This window comes from Hippichthys cyanospilos, chromosome 6, assembly GCF_059441005.1.
Source record: "Hippichthys cyanospilos isolate Australia breed blue-spotted pipefish chromosome 6, RoL_Hcya_1.0, whole genome shotgun sequence".
NCBI lineage: Eukaryota > Metazoa > Chordata > Actinopteri > Syngnathiformes > Syngnathidae > Hippichthys > Hippichthys cyanospilos.
The window spans coordinates 19,714,397-19,739,467 of NC_142374.1; the positions used below are offsets into that span (position 1 = coordinate 19,714,397).

Sequence of the window (25,071 nt, forward strand, 5' to 3'; positions counted from 1 at the left end):
ATTTGCTCTTAATTCGTAAAGAAACTGGGCACAAGTGCTGAGTTGTTTTTTTTTTTTTTTTTCAAAAAATTATCCTGTTCCTATTAATTTGCTCTTAATTCGTAAATAAAACAATAAGGGAATTTGTTCCAAATGTGTGTGTATGGTGTGTGTGTGTACACTGTATATGATGTTTAGTGCGCAATATTAGTTACACCCAATTGTTGTAAACCTTTTTTTCCCCCAATGGTGTACCTAAATCTGTGAAATATTTTCCAGCCATGTATGGAAAATTGTGTCACCAAAGACAATGCACATCTTTATAGATTTTAATAAAATAAAGATGTAAATTCAAGTATCTGTAACCCAATAAAGCAACAATATATATGACAAATTTACAGAACTATGTATTTGACGGGGCTAGTGGCAAGTTGCACATAGTTACAATAAATAAAATGAGCTTTGATGCAATTTACTTCATGTTCCAATTAATTTGCTCTTAATTTGAAAGCTGCGCTGTTCCTGTCATGAAATTTTGCTGACACACCCTCAATTGAGAAAGCTGGTTTAAGCAATAACATCCTTTTTGTGTGTCACTTTTGTGTATTTTGCACCATAAGAAGAGGAAGAGGAGCCTCCGCGGCTCATACGCAATCATTGGATGGGGCGTTGCCATGGAAACCTAGGTCACATGCGTGGGTTTCCTGTACAGCCATTACCATCATCATCATCATCATCATCATCAGAGGAAGGAGAAGAAGACGAGGATGGTGATGATGCTGCTCGAACCAAAGAGGCGTTTTCTCGATCAAGAAGCGCATCTTTGACACCACCTTCAAGCTTTTTTAGTTTTCTTTTCTCCTTCTTCTTCGTTTCTTGAAGCGCTGCTCGTCACGCCCCAGGAATGAGTATAGAAATCCCCGCGGGCCTGACGGAGCTGTTGCAGAGCTTTACCGTGGAAGTGCTGAGGAACCAACCGGGGGACCTTCTCGACTTCGCTCTGCAGTACTTCACCCGCCTCAAGGAGCGCGAGAGCAGCCGCAGCAGCAGCAGCAGCCGCCGCCGGGATTCCTTCGGCCCGGATGCCGACGGCGAGGAGCCGCCTAGAGCCGCCGGCGGCGGCGGCGGCGGCGGCGGAAAGGCGGTCAATTTCTTCGACGAGGCCATGCAGATCGACTCGGAGAACGGAGAAGAAGACGACGACGAAGACGATGAGGATTTTCAAGGTGCGTGCTCCGTTACCGTAATGCATGCAATGGACGCTTCCACTGCATGGCGGGGAGTCAACGAATCCTGCGAGTATTCAAATACTGAGAACGGCTCGCAAAAAACTGCATCTGTTGATCCTATCTGAGCGAGTAGGCCGCAGAGTGGGCCTGGCTGGCTGCGTGCATGATGTTGCACAATCAGGTGCAGCGGCACACACTGAGCACATGTTCACGTGTTGCGAAAAAAAAGGCTTGCAGATGTGCAAAAGTGACAATTGACCTTTAATTTTTGTTGTTTTGCAGCTCAATGTGAATCCCATGAGGTGATTGATTTAGCATAGCAACGTTAGCTCATTGGACAATGGCACTCTAAAGGCATCTGCATCAAGGGCAACCCAAAAAAAAATTACAGTTTTTTTTTTTTTATTTGGCTTGTTTGGGTGATTGTTTTGGGAGCATTAAATTGTTAGCATATATTTTCTGGATTTTTTTTTATTTAGGCTTGGGGGTATTTGATCACATCAGTTTTTATTGTTTATTATTTGTAATGTTGCTGATGCTAATATGCCGTTTTTTTGTCAATTTTTTTTGTATTTTTTCGCGGTTTTTATTTTGAGGTATTTCGGTGTCTTGTGGTGTTTTATTCAGATGTTTTATTTCATATTCGTATCACATATCTGTTTTTTATGTAATTATTTTCTTTTAGCTTTTCTTTGAACACACCCTAGCAGGCCATTTAATTTAGTAATTTAAATTTATTTTATTTTAAAGGGTGCGTACTGGAATGCAATTTTCTTATATTTTAATTATTCATGTTGGGTCAAGTAGTTTTAATTAGGAATGGTGAGTACTGATATTATTTTAAAGGGATCGTGTGTAAGATTTAGCATTGTCCGTAGCTATAACAAACATGGCCGCCTCCGGAGAAGTGCCACCTCCCATGTAATATAATTTAATGATAACTAGACATATGATTATGTTTGAAACAAACTGCTGGTCATTAAGAACACATTCATTTGCAAGTTTTTGAAAGTGACAATCATTTAATTTATTCCTTTTTAATGAAAAACGGTCTAAATCTTACACACTGTCCCTTTAAGAAAGCATACTTGCGAAGTCGAGCGATAACTGTATTGGTCGCCCTCTTGTGGGAGGGGGGAGTAAAAAAGAACTAGAAATTAGGACAGAAAAATTATTATTTTTTTCATGCAATAAAAAAATGCTATATTGGGATATATTGGTCCTTTAAGATTATTTGGCATGACTTTTTTCTTCCAGTTGGATATTTATTGTATCAAAACTCCTAGCTGTATCGATGCTTGGTATCAGTGACTTCTCAAGTGTTGAGTACTCATACTTGCATCAGTTTGAAAAAAGTTTTAATTGTCTTTCTACTTTATTTTCCTTATTCATTTTTTTTACCTTATTACGCTTTGTTTTTTTTATTCAAAAGTATTTTTTTTGCCGCTCAGCTCACATTTTTACATTTGTTTTCGACTGAAGCTGCATGAGAGGTTCCAGATATTAGAAGCAGGTGTCAGTATGATGAACTGCACATCCACAAAGCACAATATAAACATATCATCAGGATAATACATCATTGTTATCAGCGCACAGACCTTTTGTTTTGGACGCGGCTCCATTTAGCCTGATAAAAGGCCATTGTTATGGGTCATTCAAATTGCAGTGAAGGAGGTGCACACACTTGAAAGCACATCATCCTCATTGAGGGCTTTTTACCCAGCTGAATATTTCAAATGAGGTCAAGCTTAAAAAAAGCACGCGGCGCTCCGCGCGCCGACGTCATAACGCCACGAGAAAAGCTTTAATGTGCATTTTTCTTGTCTTTCGGCAGCGCCGATAATAAACAGATTCATCAGGAGAGCGTCGGGTGAGTTATGGCGGCAAATGGCTGGACTGTGTCAGTGACATCATCGCTTTGCTTTTTTTTTCCGTCTGCCTTCCATCTAACATACTTGATAGGTACAGTAGATACAGTGGTGCTTTGAGACAAGAGTTAAATTCATTGGATGGATCTCAAATCATCTTTTTCCATACACAGGAATCGACATGACATTCATTTATTTCTTAAAAAAAAAAGACAGAAAAACACCAATCACATCATTAAATATAATTTAAAAAAATCAGCACTATTTGTTACTACATAAATTGAAGATGATGCCTCATGAAACACCATTTTGGTTTTTTTTGTTTGGTCCTCTAGGGGGCACTCTTGATGCAAAGAAATATTGGAAATTTAATTCATTACCATTCCACTAGTGCTTCATGAGGCTTCATTTTCCCGTTTGTATTTTAGTGTTTCCCCGGTTTGGCCACCTGGGGGCAGCTTAGGTCCGATTGCTATACTGCTTATTGAGATGTCTCAACTCCTGTCAGCTTATCATTTTCCAGTGAGAGTATGACTGATTATTTTTATTTTGTCAGTTTACATGTGTTGCTACACCACTTCTTTTTAGTCTATTTGCCTAAATCGTTAAAGCACTTAGTTTTAGCATTTAGTCAACACAGAAGCTAAATTATATGGTTGTTTTCAATACAATGTTCTTTTTTTCTTTGTTATGTTTCCTTTTTGAAGGTAAAAGTCAGATGTGAGTGTCAATAAACAATTTTGAGTCCTCTTTGTTTTGCCATCAATTAAATTTGATCTACAAACATATTTACAGAATGATTAAGTTATAAAGTCGAAGCACAATACTCAAAAAATGACTGATGTATTTTCATACAAAAACGTTGATTATAATTGTTAGAAAGAAATGAATTGCTACCACATCATTGTCTTGTTTTGCAAAATGATAAAGGTATGAGATGGTTTTCAATACAATTCAATAATTTCTTTTGACGTACAGTGTGCGCCGAGGCCTTCAATCCCGATGAAGACGACGAAGATAAAGAGCCAAGGGTAATCAGACTACTTTTGTATTTGATTATACATTTTTTTGTCTGACTCAGATTTTGTTCATTGTCTCCTGTCTCTCTTATGGATAAATCTGACCATTTATTTTAGTTTTTATCTCAGCATTATCTCAATTAGTTTTTTGCATTAAATGTATTTGTTGCTGTTGTTTTAATAATCTAACCTACTCCTAAAACAATTTAGGTAATGGCAAGTATTTATGGGATTTTATTTTGGTCGTACTAATGACAGCACAATTTGAACGTACAGGTCGCCCACCCCAAAACGGACGAGCAGCGACAGAGACTACAGGAAGCATGCCGGGACATTCTTCTATTCAAGAATTTGGATCCTGTAAGTACTTTTTTTTTAATTGTGTTAGAATCACTACCAATCTGTTCTGATAGTTAAAGCTGGCCGTTGCGTGTTTTCTCCAACCGACCAATCATAGGAGGGAAAATGCAACATCATCGAGAGCTTGCGGTCGAGCTCTGTGAGGAAAAATTTGACATCTGATTAACCCTTGCGCAGTATTTTGATCTTTACATCAAAGATAAAGCATTGACAGAAGATGCTAGGGAGCTGAAATTTCACCCAGATTGTGACAACATACCAAAGTTCCACATGGCTCGACCACTTTGTTGTGACACTTGGACGATTGCGCCATCCCTTGCCTAAAATACTGCGAGAATGATTTGGAAGAAAATGACGAAACAAAACACAAAAAAAACATCCAGATTCATGAGAAGATTTCAAAGCAATGCAGCCAAAAGAAATACCACCAAATCCCCGGATACCAAAATACCAAATTGTTGGTAAAATATGAAAACACTCTTCACCTGTAAGTTTTGAAAATTGTTACTTCTACTGTATACAGGAAGAGATGTCTCAAGTGCTGGACGCCATGTTTGAGAAGTTCTGCATAGAGGGCGAACACATCATTGACCAAGATGATGATGGGGACAACTTTTATGTCATTGAAAGGTAATATAAGGAGACCGTTTTTTTGTCAGAATATTGGCCACTTTTGGCTTTCTGCAGGGATAAGCATGCCCTAATAAAAACAGTTCCGTTTTCTTTTCAACTTAAGAGCAAATTAACTGGAACATGAAGCAAATTGTTGCTAAATCGCAATATAGTGACTTCTTTGCAAAATATTGAATGAATGAGTTAATAAGTTAAATTGATGAGTTCCACTGTACATTTTATATTCTTTGGTGTTCAATCAAGCTAGCTTGATGCTAACATATACAATCAAACCCCATAGAGAGGCTAACAGAAATTAGCTTTGACATTTACAGTAATTCTCAACCTTTTTCTCTCCTCAGCGGTACCTTCAGCATTTTTGTCAAAGTGGACGGCATCGAGAAGCTGGTGGGTTGCTACGACAACCGCGGTAGCTTCGGGGAACTGGCGCTAATGTACAACACGCCAAGGGCAGCCACCATCATCGCCACTTCGCCTGGAGCCCTCTGGTGCCTCGTGAGTCAAAAAAAGCCTCAAACGTTTTGCAACTCAGTCCCCCGAGCCACTAGGGGCAGTCATGCACATTACTCACATAGGGAGTGCCCGAGCTCAGATTTCAATGAAGTTTTAAATGTATACGCAAACATTTTTTCTTTCCAGGATCGTCTGACGTTCCGGAGGATCATCGTTAAAAACAATGCCAAGAAGAGGAAGTTGTACGAGGCCTTTATTGAAACTCTTCCGCTTCTCACATCACTGGAGGTGGCCATTTTTTTTTTTTTTTATAATTTTGGGCTTTTTTTTTACTGTGGGCTTGCTGAAATATGACACTGAAAAAAAATCATCAAACCTTTTTCCCTCTTGTTTTTTTTAGCTTTCCGAGAGGATGAAGGTGGTGGATGTGATATCGACTAAAGTGTACTGTGACTCACAACAGATTATTGCACAGGTAATGTATATTTAATCTGGCCCGCCAGTATTATATCAAAATATTTCCTGCATTATTTGTGCATGTATTTTTTTTTCCTTAATTTCATTTGAAAAATTATCATCACCTAACCCAAAACAAACTATTTTCACTTCGCATCTAGCCAAAACCTCATAATTTACAATCTGGTTGTTTTTTGTATTTGTTTCCGGTAAATTTTGTGGATTTTTTTTTTTTGGTCAACTTTTTCGCAAATCTTCGGACTTTAAAATAGCTTAATTAATTATATAATAATGAATTAATTATAGAATTAATTAGAATTTATTTTATACAACAGAATACAAAATGAGAATCAATAACAGAAGACTGACACAAATAACCAGCCCTCAACATTTTAAAAGTGCCTTTATTACAGTATAAAAACCTCAAACGATCCCAAAACAGTTGAATAATATTTCAAATTTACCATCTCACATTATTGTTTTATAGATTATATGATTTAAAAAATGCACTAGAAGACTCTCCATTACTTCAAGTAACAACTCGTGCTAAACTCGGCTCCTTATAATCAATCAAAGATTTTCTCTAAGATGAGTTGTAGCACTTCAACATAGTTCCTTGATATCAATTACTACTTTCCTATTTTACACTTTGCGGTATTTTTATCACTTTGCGTCATTTCCTTCCACATCATTCTCGCAGTATTTTAAACAGTTGACGACACACTCATCGTAGTGTGATAACTAAGTGGTTGTGACGTGGGCATGTCGTCACCATTTGGGTAAAATTTCAGCTCCCCAGTGTCTTCTTTCAATGCTTTCCCTTTAATGTGAAGTGCCTTTGATGTAAAATTGAAAGGATTGGACAAAATGCAGGACAAGTGTTAAGTTATGTTCGCAAACCATCGTTTCATGCTTTCCGATGAAAAGATTTAATATATTTAATATTATATTTAAAAATATATGATCCAATCACTTTTATTGTTGACAGGGGGAGTTGGCTGATTGTTTCTATATCGTGGAATCCGGCCAAGTTCGAATCACCATGAAGAGAAGCAGGGTGAGTTTCACAACTGTGGAAAATTCCGTTTGATCGCAAGCTTCGGCTGTACCCAAAAAGTTGCGCGCGTTTTGCGCTCGCCGTTTCCCAGACGAAAATTGAGCAGGGCGAAGAGGAAGTGGAAATCGCCACATGCACCCGAGGCCAGTACTTCGGGGAGTTGGCGCTGGTCACGAACAAGCCCAGAGCTGCTTCCGCCTACGCCGTGGGGAGCGTCAAATGCTTGGGTATATTCCAAATAATTTGCTCTTAATTTGAAAACTGTACTATTCAATGCCATGAGTTGAAAAGCATAAAATTAGATCTGCAGAAGTCTTGTTAAAATCTCACGTGTCTCGTGAAGTGCCTTCACATACCCCCAATTTAGAACCCCTATGTTTACCTTAGTAAAAAAAAAAACAACAAATAGACTTTAAAACAATTAGTTTGTGCATAATTACATGCAGTCAAAGGGTATCATGTGGTGTACCTGTCTTGGCCACTAGAGGGCAGAGCCCTATTACATGTACAGTGGATGCATGCGAAGATTATTCGACACTCTAAATTGTTCTTACGTGTGATTGGGTGCGTGATTTGTTGTTCATCCCTGTGTGCTCTGTGATTGGCTGGTAACCAGGACTGGCTGTCCCTGTAGACAGCTGGGATAGGCAGCAGTAAGCCAGTGACCCTATTGAGGATAAGTGTCTATAGAAAATGGATGGATGGCGAGAAAAGGATGAAAAACCAAGAAGCGATGTTGAAAACATTTTCCATGCTATTTTTGACAAAATTTACTATTTTGAAGCGTGAAATAGAGAATAAAACAGAATATTACAGCGTAAAAGTTTATTTTGCATTTGTCCTCAAAATGGGGGTTCCTGGAGCTAAGGAGTTAAAAAATTTGTATTAAAAAACAAAACAAAAGAGTTTGACCTCAGTATTTTGCCTGCGATTATTGTTATTGTATTGTTATATCTCATTTTGTGTCCACGCACACGTTTATCGGAAGGTTTATAAAAACTGCTGTCAATGTTAGCCTGTTTGTTAGCATGTCGATGGTGTTAGCATGATTACATCCACTGGTGCTCAGTTTATTAAACACACCGCTAATCACAGCAGCAGCAGTGCTATCACTAAAGCTAAAGCTAATTCCAGTACAGAGCCGCCCTATTTCTGTCCTCATTGGCTCACCGCATGTCTCAAGTCCCGCCTTTTAAAGGCACGCGCACATTTCCAGACACAGTTTTGAATCTGCGTCCGTCCCCAGATGACACTCGTCCTCTCAAGCGAACGTGTGATTTTCAACCTTGTGATTTCTTTTATCGTTTGCCAGTAATGGACGTCAAAGCCTTTGAGCGTCTTCTGGGCCCGTGCATGGACATCATGAAAAGGAACATTGCCAACTACGAGGAGCAGCTCCTGACGCTCTTCGGTAGTCGCGCCGAGATCGAGCAGCAGTGCGCCTGAGAACGGACGGACGGGTTCTCACCTGTATCCGCTTTAAAAAAAAGAAAAAAAGAGCATTTTTTTCTTACGAGACGATCACGATGAGACGTGTTTTGCAGTAAAGTAACGTACGCCAAAGCAGAGTCGCTTCAAGCTCCTTTTCCATCTTAGCGCCATTTGACCTTTGTCGGTGTTCCTTTTTTTTTTTTTTTTTTGAGTAATAACTAAAAGGTGGTTTTTGGCTCGGGCAGAATGTCGACATGCTGGTACCTCAACATTTTTACAGAGTATTTCTGTGTTTAATGTACGTACCCGGTGGCCTATTAACTATTGTTTTGCAAAAAAAAAAAAAAAAGAAGAAACTTCACATAGCGGATAGTTTTTTAAGACCAACATAGTGTTGTAACATTTAATTGAAAGTACATTTAATTGGTTAAGTTGCCCCACTACAGTTATTATCATGTGTAGAGATATTGAATTCATTTGTCGTTTTTGTGTCAGTTATAAGTAATATTCTTTTTTTTGGTGCCAGTGAAGCATATTTTAAAATTATGCTTTTGTCTACCTCGACCGAAAAATCAAACGACTTTAGAGATCATTTTCAACAAGACAGAATTTAAAGTAAACCAGTGAACCTTTCTGGATGTTACCAGTACCGAATCAAACCAATCAAATTTGAGATTAATCTTTTTTTCGTCCCTGTGCAGATACTTTTGTTTTCATCGACACAAACCCATTGTACTGACCCATAACGATTACTGTATGTTTCACTTTTCATGTCAATAAAAACACTTTTGTATGAATACGTTTAGTATGTGATCCCGGCTCGTTAGTTATTTAAAATGAAAATGAATGATACCGATACAGATTCTGATACCCTCCTGGCGACCCCATACCAATATTAGTCTCTTTGTTGTTGTTTTTTTGTCAATACTAAAAAACTACATGCTCATTTGAATGCGGTCAGGCTTTTAAAAAAATACTTCATAAAACAGGGACTAAATAATACAGAGTGAGTATTGTACAGTATAACTTTTTTACTGCCTACCTGTTGTAGGTGCCCAACATTAAAAGTTATCACACTCTTCGACGTAAAACCATTTTTTTACATTATTTTGGAGAAAATGACACCTGCAAGTTATTTGTTAGTCCTCACAGATGACAATATCACAATTTTAATGCCGTATCGAGACCCTTTTGGTCATCAACATAAACCAAAAACACAATTGTTGACTGTTGAGTCCTCAAGATATGACAAAATTAAAAAAAAAAAAAAAAAAAAAACCTGACCAAAAACTTTGGGGGAAAAAATCGACCAAAATTGACAAAATCTGTTAAAAAAAAGCCTTTCTAAAAAAAATTTAAAAAGTGAAAAAAAAATACAAATTGGTGCAAAAATCAAGAAATAATAATTTTGGGGTGCTACTCTAAAAAGACTGTATTTGTTCTAAACCTAAACAGAGTACAAATCTTTTTAGAATCAAATTAATTTAATTTACGAAATTCCAAACTTTACCGTGAATTTCTTCATTCATTCACGAGACGCTATTTCATTACACCGCTCTTCACAAGTTTGTATTAATACCCGTTCAAAAATGAACGAATGTGCAGTACTTGCACAACTTTATGAAGCGTACGCGAGTACTTGTTCCCATTGCAGATAAAAAGGAAAAAAAACAACAACTCGGTATTGTTCATGTTGTTGCCAATCAGCTGTTTGTGGGCGGTAACAGGCGTGGACTTTGGTCCAATCAGGCGACGATCAACAAACTCCACCCCGCCCTTACTGTTTTTTCCCAACCGTGGCATCCAATCGAATCGCGGTGTTTAAGTTATCGACACTCCTCTTATCCAATAGAAATCCTCAGTTTGAGAACCTCCCCGAGCCCTCGAGTGAATACCACAGAGAGTTTCTTGATGGCGACAGGTCTGGTAAGTGTGTGTTTGCCTACTTTTTTTTTATTCCCATCGAAGAACTAAAGCTCAAAAGTGTTTTCTAACGAAAGAAATGCTTCCATCGCGTGTTTATGTCATCGCCGAGAGACGTTAGCGAGGTTGTCAAACGGTTATTGAACGTCGAACGGCAGTTTGACCGTCGATTTTTTTTTCTCCCTCTGCCAGTGCCTCGCTTGGCTTGTTTTTGTGGCTGACAGCGATCCGAACGCGGCGACTTAAATCATGAAATCGATTCGATCCGTTTGACATCGTGTGTCCCGATGTCATTCATTAGCAAGTGGGCCAGCGAGCGAGGTTGCGTCATGCCTCAACTTGTTGACATTCTTTTGTTTACAGTGAAAAGACGGCAAAAAAGAGAAAAAAACACGACTTTTCGTTTATCCAGCGATATCAAAATACTCGTTCGCAAATTTATTTTTCGCAACACCGGCGGAGAAATTGTGTTAAGGGGCGTTTGACGAGTGTTTAAATGACACTTTGGCAGCTGTTTGTCGAGAAGGCTGCGCAGTTGGGAATGAATGAGCTCTGGTGCGCATGCGCAAGAAAGCTCACAAGTTTATAAACAAGGCCTGCACGCAGAGGTCACGTGACCGCCCCCATACCTTCACTATGGGGAAGGAGAGACAAAGGAACACCCCTCCCTCCCAACCCGCCCACGCATCATATGATACCCATTCGATGCAATCATTTCTTACGTGCATGTTTTGTTCTGTAAATGTCCATTTATAGACAACAATATTAGGTAGCTCTGCAGACTTGACTCAACCCCGTTAAGGAACAAAAAAATGCACGCCAGATCAAAATCGTCATGAGTTTGAAGTTGGTTTTTGAAAATGTTTTTATATATTCTTATTTTCCTCCACCTCGTAAAACTACGACTTTCTTTATTTCTTTTTTTTAATGTAGTCACGGATATATACATGACTTTATCTAAAAGATTCATCTATATATTTGTTATGTTATTGAAACAACCTTTACCCTCAAAATCTAATCTATCAGTTCAACTATTTCGATCTAAAACATGTCAAACTTGAAGATTGCGCCGATATGAGTGTATCCATTTAAAAAAGTATAACATTTTATTCAAAAAACATAGTTTCCATCTATATTACTAGGACATTGTACACAGTATTCCTAGCAAACATTTTGACAAAGTTTTTTCTTAAAAAAACATAATTATGATACGCATATTAGAAACAAAACCAACCTAACACAGAACATGAAGTGTGATGCATGTTCTGCATTTCAATTTTACATGGAAATCATGTGATGATGATTTTGATGACATAATCTGAGTGAGTTCCCTCGTATTTTTTTTTCAAGAGGAATCAACACATCGTTGCGAGAATGGATGAAATGTACGATCCGCTCAAGTGTAACGAGGACCTGCCGTCCTCGCCCGGCTGCCACATGGACTACGGTAACGTAATTACATACATATTACATAATCTTTTTTTTAAGCATTATTTTTGTTCTTTGCACACACATTAAGCACAATTGAATTTAGTCAAACATTCTTTTTCAACTATTTTTAGCACCACAAACAAATGAGAATTAAACCTTGAGTATTTGAACACAAATGTTCAACCACACCCGTATAATGTCTAAAAAAAGAATTACTTCAAAATATGCCTAGCTAACGTGAATTAGCATGGATGTTGCCTTGATTCTAAACCGTCAAACAAGTACTATTTTTAAACACACGTAGCAGCAATACACACTTACAGCATACAACAAAAAGAATTAAGCATTTTCAAGCAATTTTTTTTTTGTCTGTAAATGTTTGCTAGCTTAGTGTTGACAATACAAAATCCGATTGACCAGCTAAAAAAAATTTGCATAGATGTCAAAGTAAATATAGTCTTTCAGACAAGTACTACTTTGACAAACAATGACTTACAAAAAGACGTTTTCGACCAAAGAATATAATTTTGTCCAATGAATGCTTGCCAGCCTAATGTAAAATTAGCAAACTCTGTAGACATGCTAATAGAAATTACAGTAATAAAAACCCATCAACAAAATATCATATCAACATATAACAAAAGACAATAAGTCATTTTCAAGCTAGGCAAGTAATTTTGCCTAACAAATATCTTATCTTGATGCTAACATAACACAAAATACCATCGACTAGCCAACAGAAATTAGCGTCGATGTCACAGCAAATGTAAACTTTCAGACAAGTGCTACTTTGACAAACAACGAACAGCATCATTTACAAATAGTTTACAACAAGGAATAACATTTTGCGCAATGAAAGTTAGCTAGCGTAATGCTAAAGTAAAACAGGAAACCCTGTCAATAGAAATGTAAATAGAAAATGAAAATAGAAAATGTACAAACAAAGCATTCGACGATACAAGTATACAAGTGCGTTATTCTAAATTGCAGCTTTCCTGCGAACGATAAAAAGACAAAAAAAAAATTGCTTGCGAATGTGCGCTAAAGTGCCATTTATTCTGAGATACTTGCTACCAAACATGCAGACGACATGCCGGAGCTGCAGGCGGTGGAGGAGGACCAGAGGTCGCCCGGCTTGTTCCAAGTGGGAGCCGGAGTGTCACACCAGGAGACGAGCGGCTCGGCCAGTACCAATTGGCTGGCCGAGTTGGCCAACATCGCCACCAGTCCTCAGAGCCCGCTGCTCAAAGACGCCCCTTACAAGAGGTTGGCAATTGTTTTGTTTTAGCTTTCAATGGAGAGTAACGGTCATCCAATTTGATTCATTTGAGTACATTTGTTTAAAAAATAGATATATCAATGCATTTTTTAATATGTCTCCGGAAACACAACACAACTTATAGCGTAGCCTACGCTGTCTTGAAGCTAACAGCGGCACCGAGTGTTTATGCTAGGTGAGACGGCCGACTTCAAAATAAATCTTACCTTCTTTAAAGGCACAGTGTGTAAGATTTTCACTGTTTTTCATTAAAAAGGAATCATTTAAATGATTGTACATTTCAAAAACTTGCAATTGAATGTGTTCTTAATGACCAGCTGTGTGTTTTGAATATAATCATAGGACTAGTTATCATTCAATTATATTACATGGGGGGGTGGCACTTCTCTGGAGGCGGCCATGTTTGTTATAGATATGGACAATGGTAAATGCAGCACCTGCAGCACCTCCTGCTGGACGTAATGAAAAACTGTCTAAATCTTACACACTGTCCCTTTAATAACATAGCAATATCAATGCTTGGGTACACTTTTATTTTGTTGGCGGCGTTATGGCTAACTTGACTGGTCACCGAGGTCAACAATCATATGTTGTCCTGAAATCAAGTTCAGTTGATTGTATGCTAATTGAGGATGCTTAAAAATACTTAATTATGATTATATTGTATCATACACTGCACCTTTTTGCTAGCAATTAACATATCACTCACAGATCCTTTAAAAAAACAAACAAAAAACAAGCTTACTCAAATGTGATAATTTAGCCAGCAAAAATCGCTTCTGTGGTTTTGACTTCACTTGGCTTTGAGATATTTGTCTGAAATATCGTTGACGTTTCTAGAGAGGATCTAGAAGTCTGTTGTTATGTAAAAATTGAACTAGTAGTAAAAAAAAAAAAAGAAAGAAAAACGTAAAATTGGAAAATATAGGTGTAATATTAAGTGAAAATGATTTTTTTTGTCTTATGTATTGACAATGACTCTTTAACCAGGCAAAAAAATATATATTTTTTTTATTTTTATCCAATTATTTGATAGAATTGTGAGATTTTTAACAGGCAGGAAAAAAATGAATGATATTTCCATTTGTAACAGTCAAACAAAAAAAAATATTTGAGATGTGATTGTTTTGCGATACAACGGATTCGAGATTTTACTTGGTATCTTGACTGATGATTTAACTTTCATGTCATACTGTTTTTCTTCAGATTTATTTTTGTGTTTTCCCCCAATTTTCATGTCATATTTTTAATTTATTTGTCAGATTTTGTCTCGAATATTTTAGTGTATTTTTGCTAGATTTTTTTTGTGAGTTTTGTGAGATTTTTGGCATATTTTTGTCAACTTTTTTTGTAATTTATTTATTTTTTTCTTGATATTTGTCATATCTGGCCATCACATTCTTTCTGGCAATGTTATGCTTTTCCTCATTTTCTTCTTCTTAGTCATTAGGAAAGCAGCCTACTGGTGCATTAGCGCCACCTACAGACCCACATGATGTCAAAATGTCAACATTTTGCTCATATCTCAAGACAAATAATAAAAACGTCTACGTCAAAGAACCGCTCTAACAATCAATTTTTTAAAATATATTTTTTATGTTAGTTAGCTCGTTAGCTAGCGTGTGGAGCTAACTAAGTGTCCAGTGGTGACAACACTCAAACAGCCCGCGGGAGCGTTTGAAGCGTGACAGAGGAAATTGTTTGAACTTCTTGTCTTTGTTGTGCTCTTTCCTCAAATGGCAGATCATCTCCAGTCCACATCTTTGGCAGCAGCAACAGTTTACATTCCTACGCCCGTCCTCCTCTGGCCTGCAGCGCGCCCAACCCTTCCAGAGGTCACCTCAGGGAGCGCAGGCGTGTCAGGGTAATTCTTGTGGTCATCAGTACGTCACATGCTCGTCTTGTTCGAAACGCCAAAATGTCTCTCTGGCGCTCAGGCCTGCAGCGAGTCCGAGTCGGGAGTTTTTTCCATGTCCTCGTCCTTTTCTGATGATGAAGACATGGCCTGGTCTCATTCGTGGCCCTCCACCGCATGGCATTGCTTCCTCAAAGGTTGGTGGGAAAAACATTACGGTTGGGGTTATATTTTTTGCCTGATTTTCATCTATGTCTGTCATTGTTTAAATTTATTTACCGTGGTACTTCTACTTATGAAATGTATTCGTTCCGGAAGTCATTTCGTAATGTGAGTTTTTTGTAGGTAGAGGCCAAAAATGCTCTTAAACAATTGAAATAAATAATAATATTCAATTATAAAAACGCATCAAAAGCTGTAACAAATATATATTACAATTACATTAGTGCGTAATGATCATGAAATTAAAAGTACATTATGTAAAGAATAGTGAATGCTCTGAAACCCTTTAAATTACTCATTCTAATTGTAGCAGTAAACATTATGAATGCCGTTCGTTTGTTTGCCTTGGGATGGCACTGGTGAGTGCAGAGACCTTTTAAGGTCGTTTTATTTGTACGTTTTTATTTTACATTTCCAGTCATTTAGGCATCATTTACAAGTTCCCAGGAGCAATAATATATATTTTTGGATAATTTTGAGCATGTAAGTTTACTCAAAGGGAGTATATGCAATTTTTCGTATGTGCCCGTGTGTGTTTCAGGGGCATTACGGTAAATGCCACACTCCTCCTTCCGGCTGTCTGTAGCTATAAAATAGTGCTACCCACAGTGTAATCTAATATAATGGTGACTAGACTCACAAATATATTTAAAACATACTGTTGGTCATTAAGAACACATTTATTTGCAGGTTTTTGAAATGTGTAATAATTGAATGTATTCACTTTTAATGTAAAACGGTGTAAATCTTACACATTGTCATTTTAAGTTTAGTTTGCTGTCACGCAAAGTGCTTCTGTGTGATGTTGTTCAGCCATCTCGCTAACATGCTAACAACGTGCTAATGACGCAAACGTCAGAAGCGGCAGCCCAAAGTGGTATGTACGTGTTTTTATGTGAAAAGGGACAATTTTAATTGTAGCAAATGTTTTTTTTTTCCCCCGAAGAACCTAAATTTGTTTCGTAACGAACCTGTTTCGTAACCTGAATTATCCGCAACAAGAGACTTACATAAGTAGAGGTACTGCTGCATTTTTTTTCCCTTTGCATAAACTAGTTCATTGCGTACCATTTGAAACCGCAAAACCGAACATTATAAACCAGCGATCCTTTGTGTATAACAGATAAATATTGAAGATTTTGTCTCTTTTCCAGGAACCCGCCTCCGCTTCCATCGCGGCCCAAACGTGGAGTGGCAGGAGGCTGATGAACTCAGGGATTCCGATGATGATTCAGATGATGAAAGCGTGATGCGGTCTTCCTCCTCTTCACTTAAGGTTCGCCTCCCCCAACCCTCACCCGCTGTATTGAAGCAATGGCTAAAACTATTAAATATTTCGGTATTCGGATAGTCTGCTGACAATTGTATCAAATTGTCACATATTTGTATAAAAAATGAAATATTTTTGGGTACGTTTTGAACAGAAACCACCAAATTTCCGTTTAAAAAGAAAGTACTAAAATTTTATTTCAGCCAGAGAGGGTTAATGAAATATTTAGGTTGTTTTTTAAACTGTGAGGAGCAGCAGATTATTTTCCTCCAGAAACATTAGTGAAACTTAAGACTACCACAGCAGAAATGGATAAAACAGCTCATTTTAGTAGGCTTTAGTAGTAAGAATCATACATTAAATAAAAACATTTCCTACAGGAAAAAAAAAATGCTCTGAGCATTTTAATTAATTAATTTATTTTTTACCGAGATACTCTAATTACTCAAGGACTCTTTCACCAGTAATCGAAGCGTCTTTTTTGGCGTATTCTCAAATTGACCACAAGATGGCAGCAGTTGAAATCGATGAGAAGTTATAATTGCCTCTTTTAAAAACACGTATTTTAATCTCAAAAATAGATCTTTTTTTGACTGGACGTTTGTGTTATTGAATGGAAACTTTTTTTTTTTTTACTCGAAATATATGCTCATAGAAATATCAGTGGCCTATATTTTCATGCCTCATGTTTTTAGTTAATACCTGTATTTGTCAGGTGTTTTGCTTTTCTTTTTTGTCAAGCTTTGTTTGTTTTTTGTCATTGTTTTGCCAAATTTTTTCGATGCCAAATTTTTTCGATGTTTGTTATGTTTATTTTTGTTATGTTTTAAATTGTAATTATTTGTTCATTATCTTCCACAACTGTAAAAAAGTGCAAGTCCCAGTAGTATGGCTTGTTTTTTTTTTCTTTTTAAGATTTTGTTTTTAAGATTTTGTCAGATTTTCATCCACGTTCATTTTTATCATGTTTGCGTTTTTTTTTTCTTTTACGATTTTTGTCATAGGTTATTATTTTCTGTTTTATTTTTTATCTTTTTTTTTAATGATTTTTGCTAGGGTTTTTTAATACCCTATATTAATTCTAACTTTTTTTGCTCATTGTGGGAGATTTATAGCACAGATTAAATTTTTTCAATTTTTGTTAGCTTTTTACATGTCATTTGTTTTTTTTTCTATTTTGAGTATATCAGCATGTTTTAAAAGCTAAATTTGTCCCCAATTCCAGCGATTTGGCTCGGAGGGTTTGAAGCTGATCAGCCACGAAGAGACGCTGTCCTACGGTCAAGCGGTTCTCAAACTCACCTTTGACCCCGGCTCTCCCAACGATGGCCTTTTAACTGCCGAATGCCGCCTGGACCATCCCTTTTTTGTCAGGAGTAAAGGTTCGTGAATCGATAACTAGTTTGCTGTGTGTGCCAAAATATCGAAGGTGAGATTTATTTGATGTGCATCATCAGGGTGGGCCTCCTTTTATCCGAGCCTTACCGTGGTGCATCATGGGATACCTTGCTACGAGATGCAGTTGGGCGATACGTGCCTGCCGCCGAACCATCCCGATGCCATTAAATGCGATGATTCTGTGGTTTTTGATACATTTAGAAGGTATGTATATCGATGGCGTTTGCGCAACAAATCAAATTTTGCAAGTGAGTGTCTCTAGGGTGGTGGCAGATGCTACACTTATTTACAGCGAACTCATTACAGATAATGACGTCATGGTTATTAAGAAGGCCCAAATTTCACACTGAAAATGGCTGTAATTTCCTTGTGCTGCCACAAGGTAGCAGCAAAGCACCGCTGAGGTTTCATTTCATTGAAACACACGTGAGCAATGTTTCACTAGATGACGCCAGAGTAGATAGTCATTGCCATGGCCGAGGGCAAAAACTGACGCTGGTAAATTTTGGAATATGAATCCAGTATTGCAGTCTAGAGTATTTTTCGACACTTGACATCGATCCAAAACGATAGCAGCTGGAATGATACGTGTTTTCAGTCATTTTTAGTCAAAAATCATCGAAGACTCTTGATCAAATAATACTAAACAAACGATAGTCAAAGAATAGTGTTCAAGAACAGTAGGTATCATTGGCGTATCTAGCCCATTTTGTGAGGTGCTCTAGCACCCCGAAATTGAATCTAAACACCCCTAAAATTGAAGAGTTCATAATTAGAAAAAAAATTCAAATTAAACAGGCTAGAAATGTATAATAACATTCAATACATTGATGGAACATAGTATTTTGTTAAAAAAAAAATATTGGGCAGCGATTATGAAACGGCGCCGTTGTGTGGCGCAGTGGTTAGCACGTCCGCCTCACAGTTCAGGTACCCGAGTTCCAAATCCACCTCGCTTCGGCCTTCCTGTGTGGAGTTTGCATGTTCTCCCCGAGCCCGCGTGGGTTCCCTCTGGACACTCCCGCGATCCAAAAACATGTGTGGTAGGTGTATTGAACAAACTAAATTGTCCTTAGGCGTGATTGGTTGCGTGAATGTTTGTTGGTCTCCGTGCGCCCTGCGATTGGTTGGCAAATAGTTCAGGGTGTGTCCCACCTACTGGACATAGTCAGCTGGTGTAGGCACCAGCAGGCCCGTGACCCTAGTGGAGATAAGCGGCTCTAGAAAATGGATGGATACCGGGTTTATGGGATATTCCTTAAAAGATGGGGCGGGGCTTAATCTGGTGAGTGACGCGCATGCCGACGAATGTGTAGTGTTAATAGTCATAAAAAAATCAAAGCTTCCATTCATGCTTTTTCTTCTGTCCCACTGAATTTTTGCGTTTGTTTCTGTGTGGCAGCTATGACTTCACCCCACTGGACTCGTCCGCCGTGTACGTCCTGAGCAGCATGGCCCGCCAGCGCCGGACCTCCCTGTCCGGCTGCGGCGCCGCCAGCCCGGATTGCGACAAGCTGGAGCGCTCGGCCTCCCCGCAGTCGGCCGGCGGAAAGTCGGGCAGGGGCCATGCCTCGGGCGGCGGCGGCGGCGGCGCCACGCCCACCAAATGCAAGCGGCCCATGAATGCCTTCATGCTGTTCGCCAAGAAGTACCGAGTGGAGTACACGCAGATGTATCCGGGGAAAGACAACAGGTGCGCGGGCACGTCCCCCAGACATCACACCTGATTTTACACACAAATATATTTTACTGCTTTTTTTTGTTTGTTTGTTTAAAACTTTGTACTAGGGCTTGGCAATATGGGCCAAAAGTAAGATTTCAATTCCCCCCCATCATTTTGGATTATTACAATTTTAATTGATTTTAATGGAAGAACAAAACCCAACTAACTAAAAAAAACAAAACACCCTACGGAAAAGATCCAGAAAACCATCATTAATATTGATCTAAAATATGGTTGAATAGAAACTTAACATTTATAGCTTCTGCATAACTTGCTCAAAGAGATAGTCCGTTTATTTGGCGGATCTTATGAGTGAAAAGTTGATATTTTGTCTATGATTAATTTGTTAACTAAATTAATTTTCATGTACAATCAATACATTAAAAAACACATTTTTCTTCTTCTGTATAGAAAAAAAAAATCCCCCTAAATACCCGGAATTGAATGTCTGGATTTTTCAAAACGTAAAATTACGTGTATGGGATTGAATGAGTAAATTTTATGACTAAATTCATTTTTGTGTACAACTCATACCTTTAATAATGTTTTCTTTTTGAATATGAAAAAAATATAACTAAGTCCCTTGTTATATTTTACTAGTTGTATGAATGTCTGAATCCTAAAAACGTAAAATTACACGTTTGGGATTGAATGACTTAATTTTATTATTAAATCATTTTTCATGCACAATTAATACCTTTTAAAACACATTTTTCTTCTTAAACATATTTGAAAAAAATAGATATACCTAAGTACCTGGGACTGAATGCCTGGACTATTAAAACTGTAAAATTACGTATTTGGAATTGGATGAGTTAATTTTATTACTAAAATATTTTTCCTGTACAACATGTAACAACATACAACCTGTGCCCAAGGCTCGACTAACGACCAATCACGGCTCACCTCTTGGTCATGTGATATTCATAAGCCAATCTATGATTGCTTGGCCACCACCTGAGCCTTGCTCACATGTGATGCAATTTTCAGTCGGCAGCAAGTGAAAAAATGCCTTTGAAGTTGTTAATCGTACAGGATAAATTACTAGTGCGTAAATAAACTCATTCAATCCCAAAGACGTCATTTTACGTTTTGAAGAGTACAGCCCTTCAATCCCGGACATTTTTCTCCAACTCTGCAATTTCCTTTCCAGAGCTATTAGCGTCATCCTGGGTGACAAGTGGAAGAAGATGAAGAGCGAGGAGCGGCGGCTGTACACCATGGAGGCCAAGGCTCTGGCCGAGGAGCAGAAGCGCCTCAATCCCGACTGCTGGAAGCGGAAAAGGACCAACTCGGTAAGCGCGGCGGAACAATTTCTACCCTACTTCTAACGAGTTCCCCAATTTGCAAGTTCTTTCCGTCCACACGTGATTTATTGAACTTTGGAGCTACGTTTTAGTGACATCTCTCGCTATATTTCATTCAGCAACTCCAGAAGATAGAACATGCAAAATGGTGTCACAAATGACAATGTCCATCTGTATAAAACTCAACAAGATAAAAGCTTGCAATATTTTGCAAAGGTGTCACTTCAAGACAATTTTGCAATATGTTGCTTCATGTTCCAATCAATTTGCTCTTAATTTGAACAGGAAACTGTCCTTTTCCTGTCAATGTATTAAAAAGCATTGAATTCGATTCGCTAATACATTGAGAAACCCAAATAAAATCTCACATAAAGTGCAATGCAATTTTTTTGCAAAGGAGTCACCAAATTAGCATAGAAATGTCAAAATTTTACGTTTTAATCATCTGCTGGAAATATGTTGGAATTTGTTTGCTTTATATGATCCACAAGGGGGCGTATTATACACAGGTGCACATTATTCACAGGATTTTATGGGATATGAGTAAATGGAGTACGCACGGGACAAGTGGAATTTGTGCACCGTACTCGCGTGTGACCTCGGCGTCCTGTCATGTGACCCCACCAGGGTTCCCAGCAAACTTAAGAAGAAGCCACCCATGGAGAGGCGCCGCTTGACGCCCCGGCTCTTCGGCTCGACCGCCGAGCGGGAGGATGCCGACCCCGCCCCCTCCCCGTAACCTTTCCACCCGAGCGAAACAAGGATGAACGTTAAAAAGCCGGCATGCCGTGTAGTCACTAACCAAGTGCATATATTTTCTTACTCTATCGCTAATGCAAGAAGAAAAAAAGAAAAAAAATGTAAAAAAAGGACCTTGTATTCCTCTTTTGGTAGGAATGAACCTCCTGGTTTTATTTCATACGGAAATTAGCCTGTGGTGCTACGTATGCTTCAATATAGCAAAAAGACAACAAGTCTATTTATAATTATAAAAGGGGTTTTAAGGAGATATTTCTCACTCTGCGCTATTTTTTTTCAGTATATTGCACAGAAACGCTACGCCTTTTCATACCTTTTGGTAATCTTCAAATCTCCCTGGGATCTGTAGCCAACTTGGTCTTCATAGACTTCTGCCATACATTGATCAGTGATCAGTTTACACTCAAGTCACCGAGCACTTCAGGCCTTTTCGCCGGCGGTGTTCATTCCTATTGCACTTTATATCCTGATATAAATAAATATGTAATCTTGAACTATACAAGCCTTTGTATTCTAGCGGAATTTTTGTAGCGCAGCTGGCGAGTGCTTTGACGCCCAACAGCCACGTTCTCGCTTTCAGGTCGCAATAATGTTCATAATGTACAGGTTTCACAGCCCGGAATTGCACAGAATATCCTTGTATCATATTATAAATAATTTTTGTAAAACTTGCATCGTCTCCCTTGTGTGTTTTGTGCTCCCTCCCTCCAGAGTTCCTCTCGGTGGATTTTTTTTTTCTTGCGTTTGTTCGCGGTCGTTCGGCCCGTTAGACACGCCCCGGCGGGCAAATGCGAAAAAAGGCTTCTAAGGCAATTACACTTGGAAAGAGTCTTTTTCGTTAATTATTTGCTGTCTGCGGCAACATTAAAAGCAAAGTGCACCTCGGCTTTCATTTAAGTCCACCACTTCACATGTAGATGAAAAGGGGACGCAATTGCGTTATCATTCTGAACCGTATTCCCCAAATTGTACACGTGAGCAATTATTTTCAATCGAAATGCCTCATTTTATGACTTGTTTTTCCTTACATTTTATATCATTCCATTGTAGAAACTAGGCATGTTCGATGCCACTTTTTTTTCAGACCAATATAGTACGAGTATGCGATACGTATCGCAAGTACCGATACCAGAGCTATTTTTATAGAGCTATATACCTAAAATAAAACATTGTAAAGACATTAAACGTTTTGCAGCAGTCATTCTAACAATACAGCAATCATTTACTTCGTGTTCCAATTCATGTGCTCTTAATTTGAAAGGACAACATGTACTGATCCTGACACAGCCCTAAAAAAGCAGAAACTTGCTGACTGACATGCAGAACCCTTGGTAAAATCTCACGTGGCCCTCGAAGTGACTTCAGGCACTTCCATTTAAGAACCACTGATGAATATTACTTAATAATATATGATACATAGAAATACACCAATAGAATATGCAAAAAACAGACCGTGTATAGGTGGTATAATGGCAAATATATTTGAATTGAGATTCTTAGTCCAACTGTCGTTCGTATTACTAACGGCAGATGGCGCAAACGCTTAAATTCCCTTGCTCAGTGGCTACCCAATACCGTGCATATTTGACGTAAATGACTGTACATGCTAGAGTGGCCTGGTTCGGGAAATCATGAGATCAATGCCATCAATCACTAACTAATCAAAAGTTGCAAAGTTATTAGCAAAAATAGCAACACGCTAAAAAGCCAATCAGTGTGCGGGGGTGAGAGTCATGACTCTCGTCTGCACGCCTCATGAAATAACAATGATCAACACCCCGCAAGCCTTTCAAGCGCACGAATCTAATTATAGCTCATATCGGAAACACAGCGCTCCCAAATGATCCCGCTTAAATACTTTATGGACTATTTCAGGCGGGGCGTCGCAACGCCTGAATCTCTTTAGAAAAAGGCCAACAACAAGTAGCAACCATTTCCGGTGTCCTCACGGCAAATGGCAATTTATTCACAGACCGGAAACGGAAACAATTCAAACGCATTCAGGACGCAGGTCGACTAACAAGCGTTTACGTCTTGAGAGGGACTCGAACCCAGAACATCTCAACTGTGAGGTAGCTGTATCGGCAAAGCATGTGAGTAAGCAGGCTTAATTTTTTGGCGCCTTTTTACATGTAAATTTTACTGTCAATTCCGTCAAAAGAAAGTCCAAAACGAACGTTTAAAAACCAGTAGCAAAAAACTTTGTGTATGAGTTCCGTCCTCCCCCGATTTTTTTTTTAAATGGCTGCCACTCAAAACTTTCTGTCATATTGTGATGAAAAAAAATTAAACTCGTGTTCTTTTGTTCCCAACTAAAATAGGCAATAATTGTCTTTCCGGTTCACTCTGAATAGGCGTGTCTTAATGTGTTGGGTGGAGCTGCTTGTTTGACTCCGCCCACCAAGTGGCTACTCAATGTGCCCCCTCAAAATGTTTGTGCTTTTATTTTGAAGGTTTAAATTTGTCGCAGTGTAACAGTTACTGGATGAATTAAACCGATTTTTGCTAGATTTCTGCTGGAAGGCACACGTTTTCAGCAATTGGATGGTGAAGCCCGCGGTAAGCTTGACTATAATTGCGAAAGCAGCGTAAGGTTAACTAGGCCGCGTTTCCCCATTGGCTTGTGTGTAAATATGCTACAAACTATATTTAGCATCTGCGCTGCCCTTCTCATTAGCCATGCAGTAATGGGACTGTTTGGGCCCGCCCGACGGCAATAAATGACGTTGGCAATTTGCAAATTCATGTATTGAACCGTGCGCCAACCTCGCGTGGAAACTGACGGCGACGTCTGAATTGACCTTTGCGTTCATTAAAGTATTGCTTAGACGTGATCACTGTAGGGGAAAAAAGTGCATGAAATGATTGGTTAGTCAAGCTTTGACACAGAAAAAATAGTTTGTGCCTTTTTCACCTGGAAGAAGATAAACTTAATATTTAAAGAAAAAGAAATTAAATTTAGGCTGCATAGTAGAGCTAGCAGTTAGCTCTTTGCCCTTCATTTCTGAGGTTCTTGGCCTGAAAATAGAGCAGTTAAAAAATGCTATTACATTTCGTTATGTAATTAATTAATACTGTTTTGTTGTGGATGGACGATGACAAGAATTGGATTAATTCATCATTTTAAGCATCAAATATTTGAAAATTAGCTGAACTGTGAAATCGATATTTTGATAGTGGAGTCCAGTTACTAGCTACTTAACTCATTCACTGCCAGCTATTAACTAACTAACTAACTAACTAACTAACTAACTAACTAACTAACTAACTAACTAACTAACTAACTAACTAACTAACTAGTGAAGATTGAAAGTCGAGACTCATGAAAACTACTTAAAAATATTATTTTAAAGTTATTCACAAGCTCTGAATGTTAAATTTCTTCTCAAGCTTATTTAAAATAGTATATATTATCTTCT

The 25,071-nt window shown here is 38.3% G+C and overlaps 2 protein-coding genes and 1 long non-coding RNA gene across 4 annotated transcripts in view; all 3 read left to right on the forward strand.

The window, feature by feature from the left end:
• The first annotated feature begins 703 nt into the window (after window positions 1–703).
• prkar2b (protein kinase, cAMP-dependent, regulatory, type II, beta) lies at window positions 704–9,282 on the forward strand. The gene is made up of 11 exons (XM_088417436.1): window positions 704–1,205; window positions 3,043–3,078; window positions 4,055–4,107; window positions 4,372–4,455; window positions 4,979–5,085; window positions 5,430–5,583; window positions 5,728–5,829; window positions 5,942–6,016; window positions 6,986–7,054; window positions 7,146–7,281; window positions 8,367–9,282. The coding sequence occupies exons 1-11, from the start codon at window positions 884–886 to the stop codon at window positions 8,498–8,500; spliced, it is 1,272 nt and encodes a 423-aa protein (XP_088273562.1). The 5' UTR covers window positions 704–883; the 3' UTR covers window positions 8,501–9,282.
• A 1,083-nt stretch (window positions 9,283–10,365) lies between these two features.
• hbp1 (HMG-box transcription factor 1) lies at window positions 10,366–22,324 on the forward strand. Its single transcript, XM_088418187.1, has 11 exons — window positions 10,366–10,411; window positions 11,759–11,855; window positions 12,925–13,105; window positions 14,862–14,982; window positions 15,056–15,170; window positions 16,350–16,471; window positions 17,691–17,847; window positions 17,923–18,067; window positions 19,266–19,556; window positions 20,740–20,881; window positions 21,521–22,324. The coding sequence occupies exons 1-11, from the start codon at window positions 10,397–10,399 to the stop codon at window positions 21,536–21,538; spliced, it is 1,404 nt and encodes a 467-aa protein (XP_088274313.1). The 5' UTR covers window positions 10,366–10,396; the 3' UTR covers window positions 21,539–22,324.
• A 1,272-nt stretch (window positions 22,325–23,596) lies between these two features.
• The window catches only part of LOC148422696 (uncharacterized), a 42,642-nt gene continuing 41,167 nt past the window's right edge, over window positions 23,597–25,071 (forward strand). Inside the window, exon 1 of one of the 2 annotated variants that reach the window (XR_015865794.1) lies at window positions 23,597–23,745. This is a non-coding gene — a long non-coding RNA (uncharacterized LOC148422696). Of the gene's footprint in view, window positions 23,746–24,147; window positions 24,212–25,071 lie in introns of those variants that run through there. The other variant, XR_015865795.1, reaches the window with a different exon arrangement.

Coding starts and splice junctions, on each gene's coding strand:
- prkar2b (XM_088417436.1), top strand. CDS start 884: ATGAGTATAGAAATCCCCGCGGGCCTGACGGAGCTGTTGCAGAGCTTT. Junction 4,456..4,978: donor TATTCAAGAATTTGGATCCT/GTAAGTACTTTT, acceptor TACTGTATACAG/GAAGAGATGTCTCAAGTGCT. Junction 6,017..6,985: donor CACAACAGATTATTGCACAG/GTAATGTATATT, acceptor TATTGTTGACAG/GGGGAGTTGGCTGATTGTTT.
- hbp1 (XM_088418187.1), top strand. Junction 13,106..14,861: donor AAAGACGCCCCTTACAAGAG/GTTGGCAATTGT, acceptor CTCAAATGGCAG/ATCATCTCCAGTCCACATCT. Junction 15,171..16,349: donor ATGGCATTGCTTCCTCAAAG/GTTGGTGGGAAA, acceptor TCTCTTTTCCAG/GAACCCGCCTCCGCTTCCAT.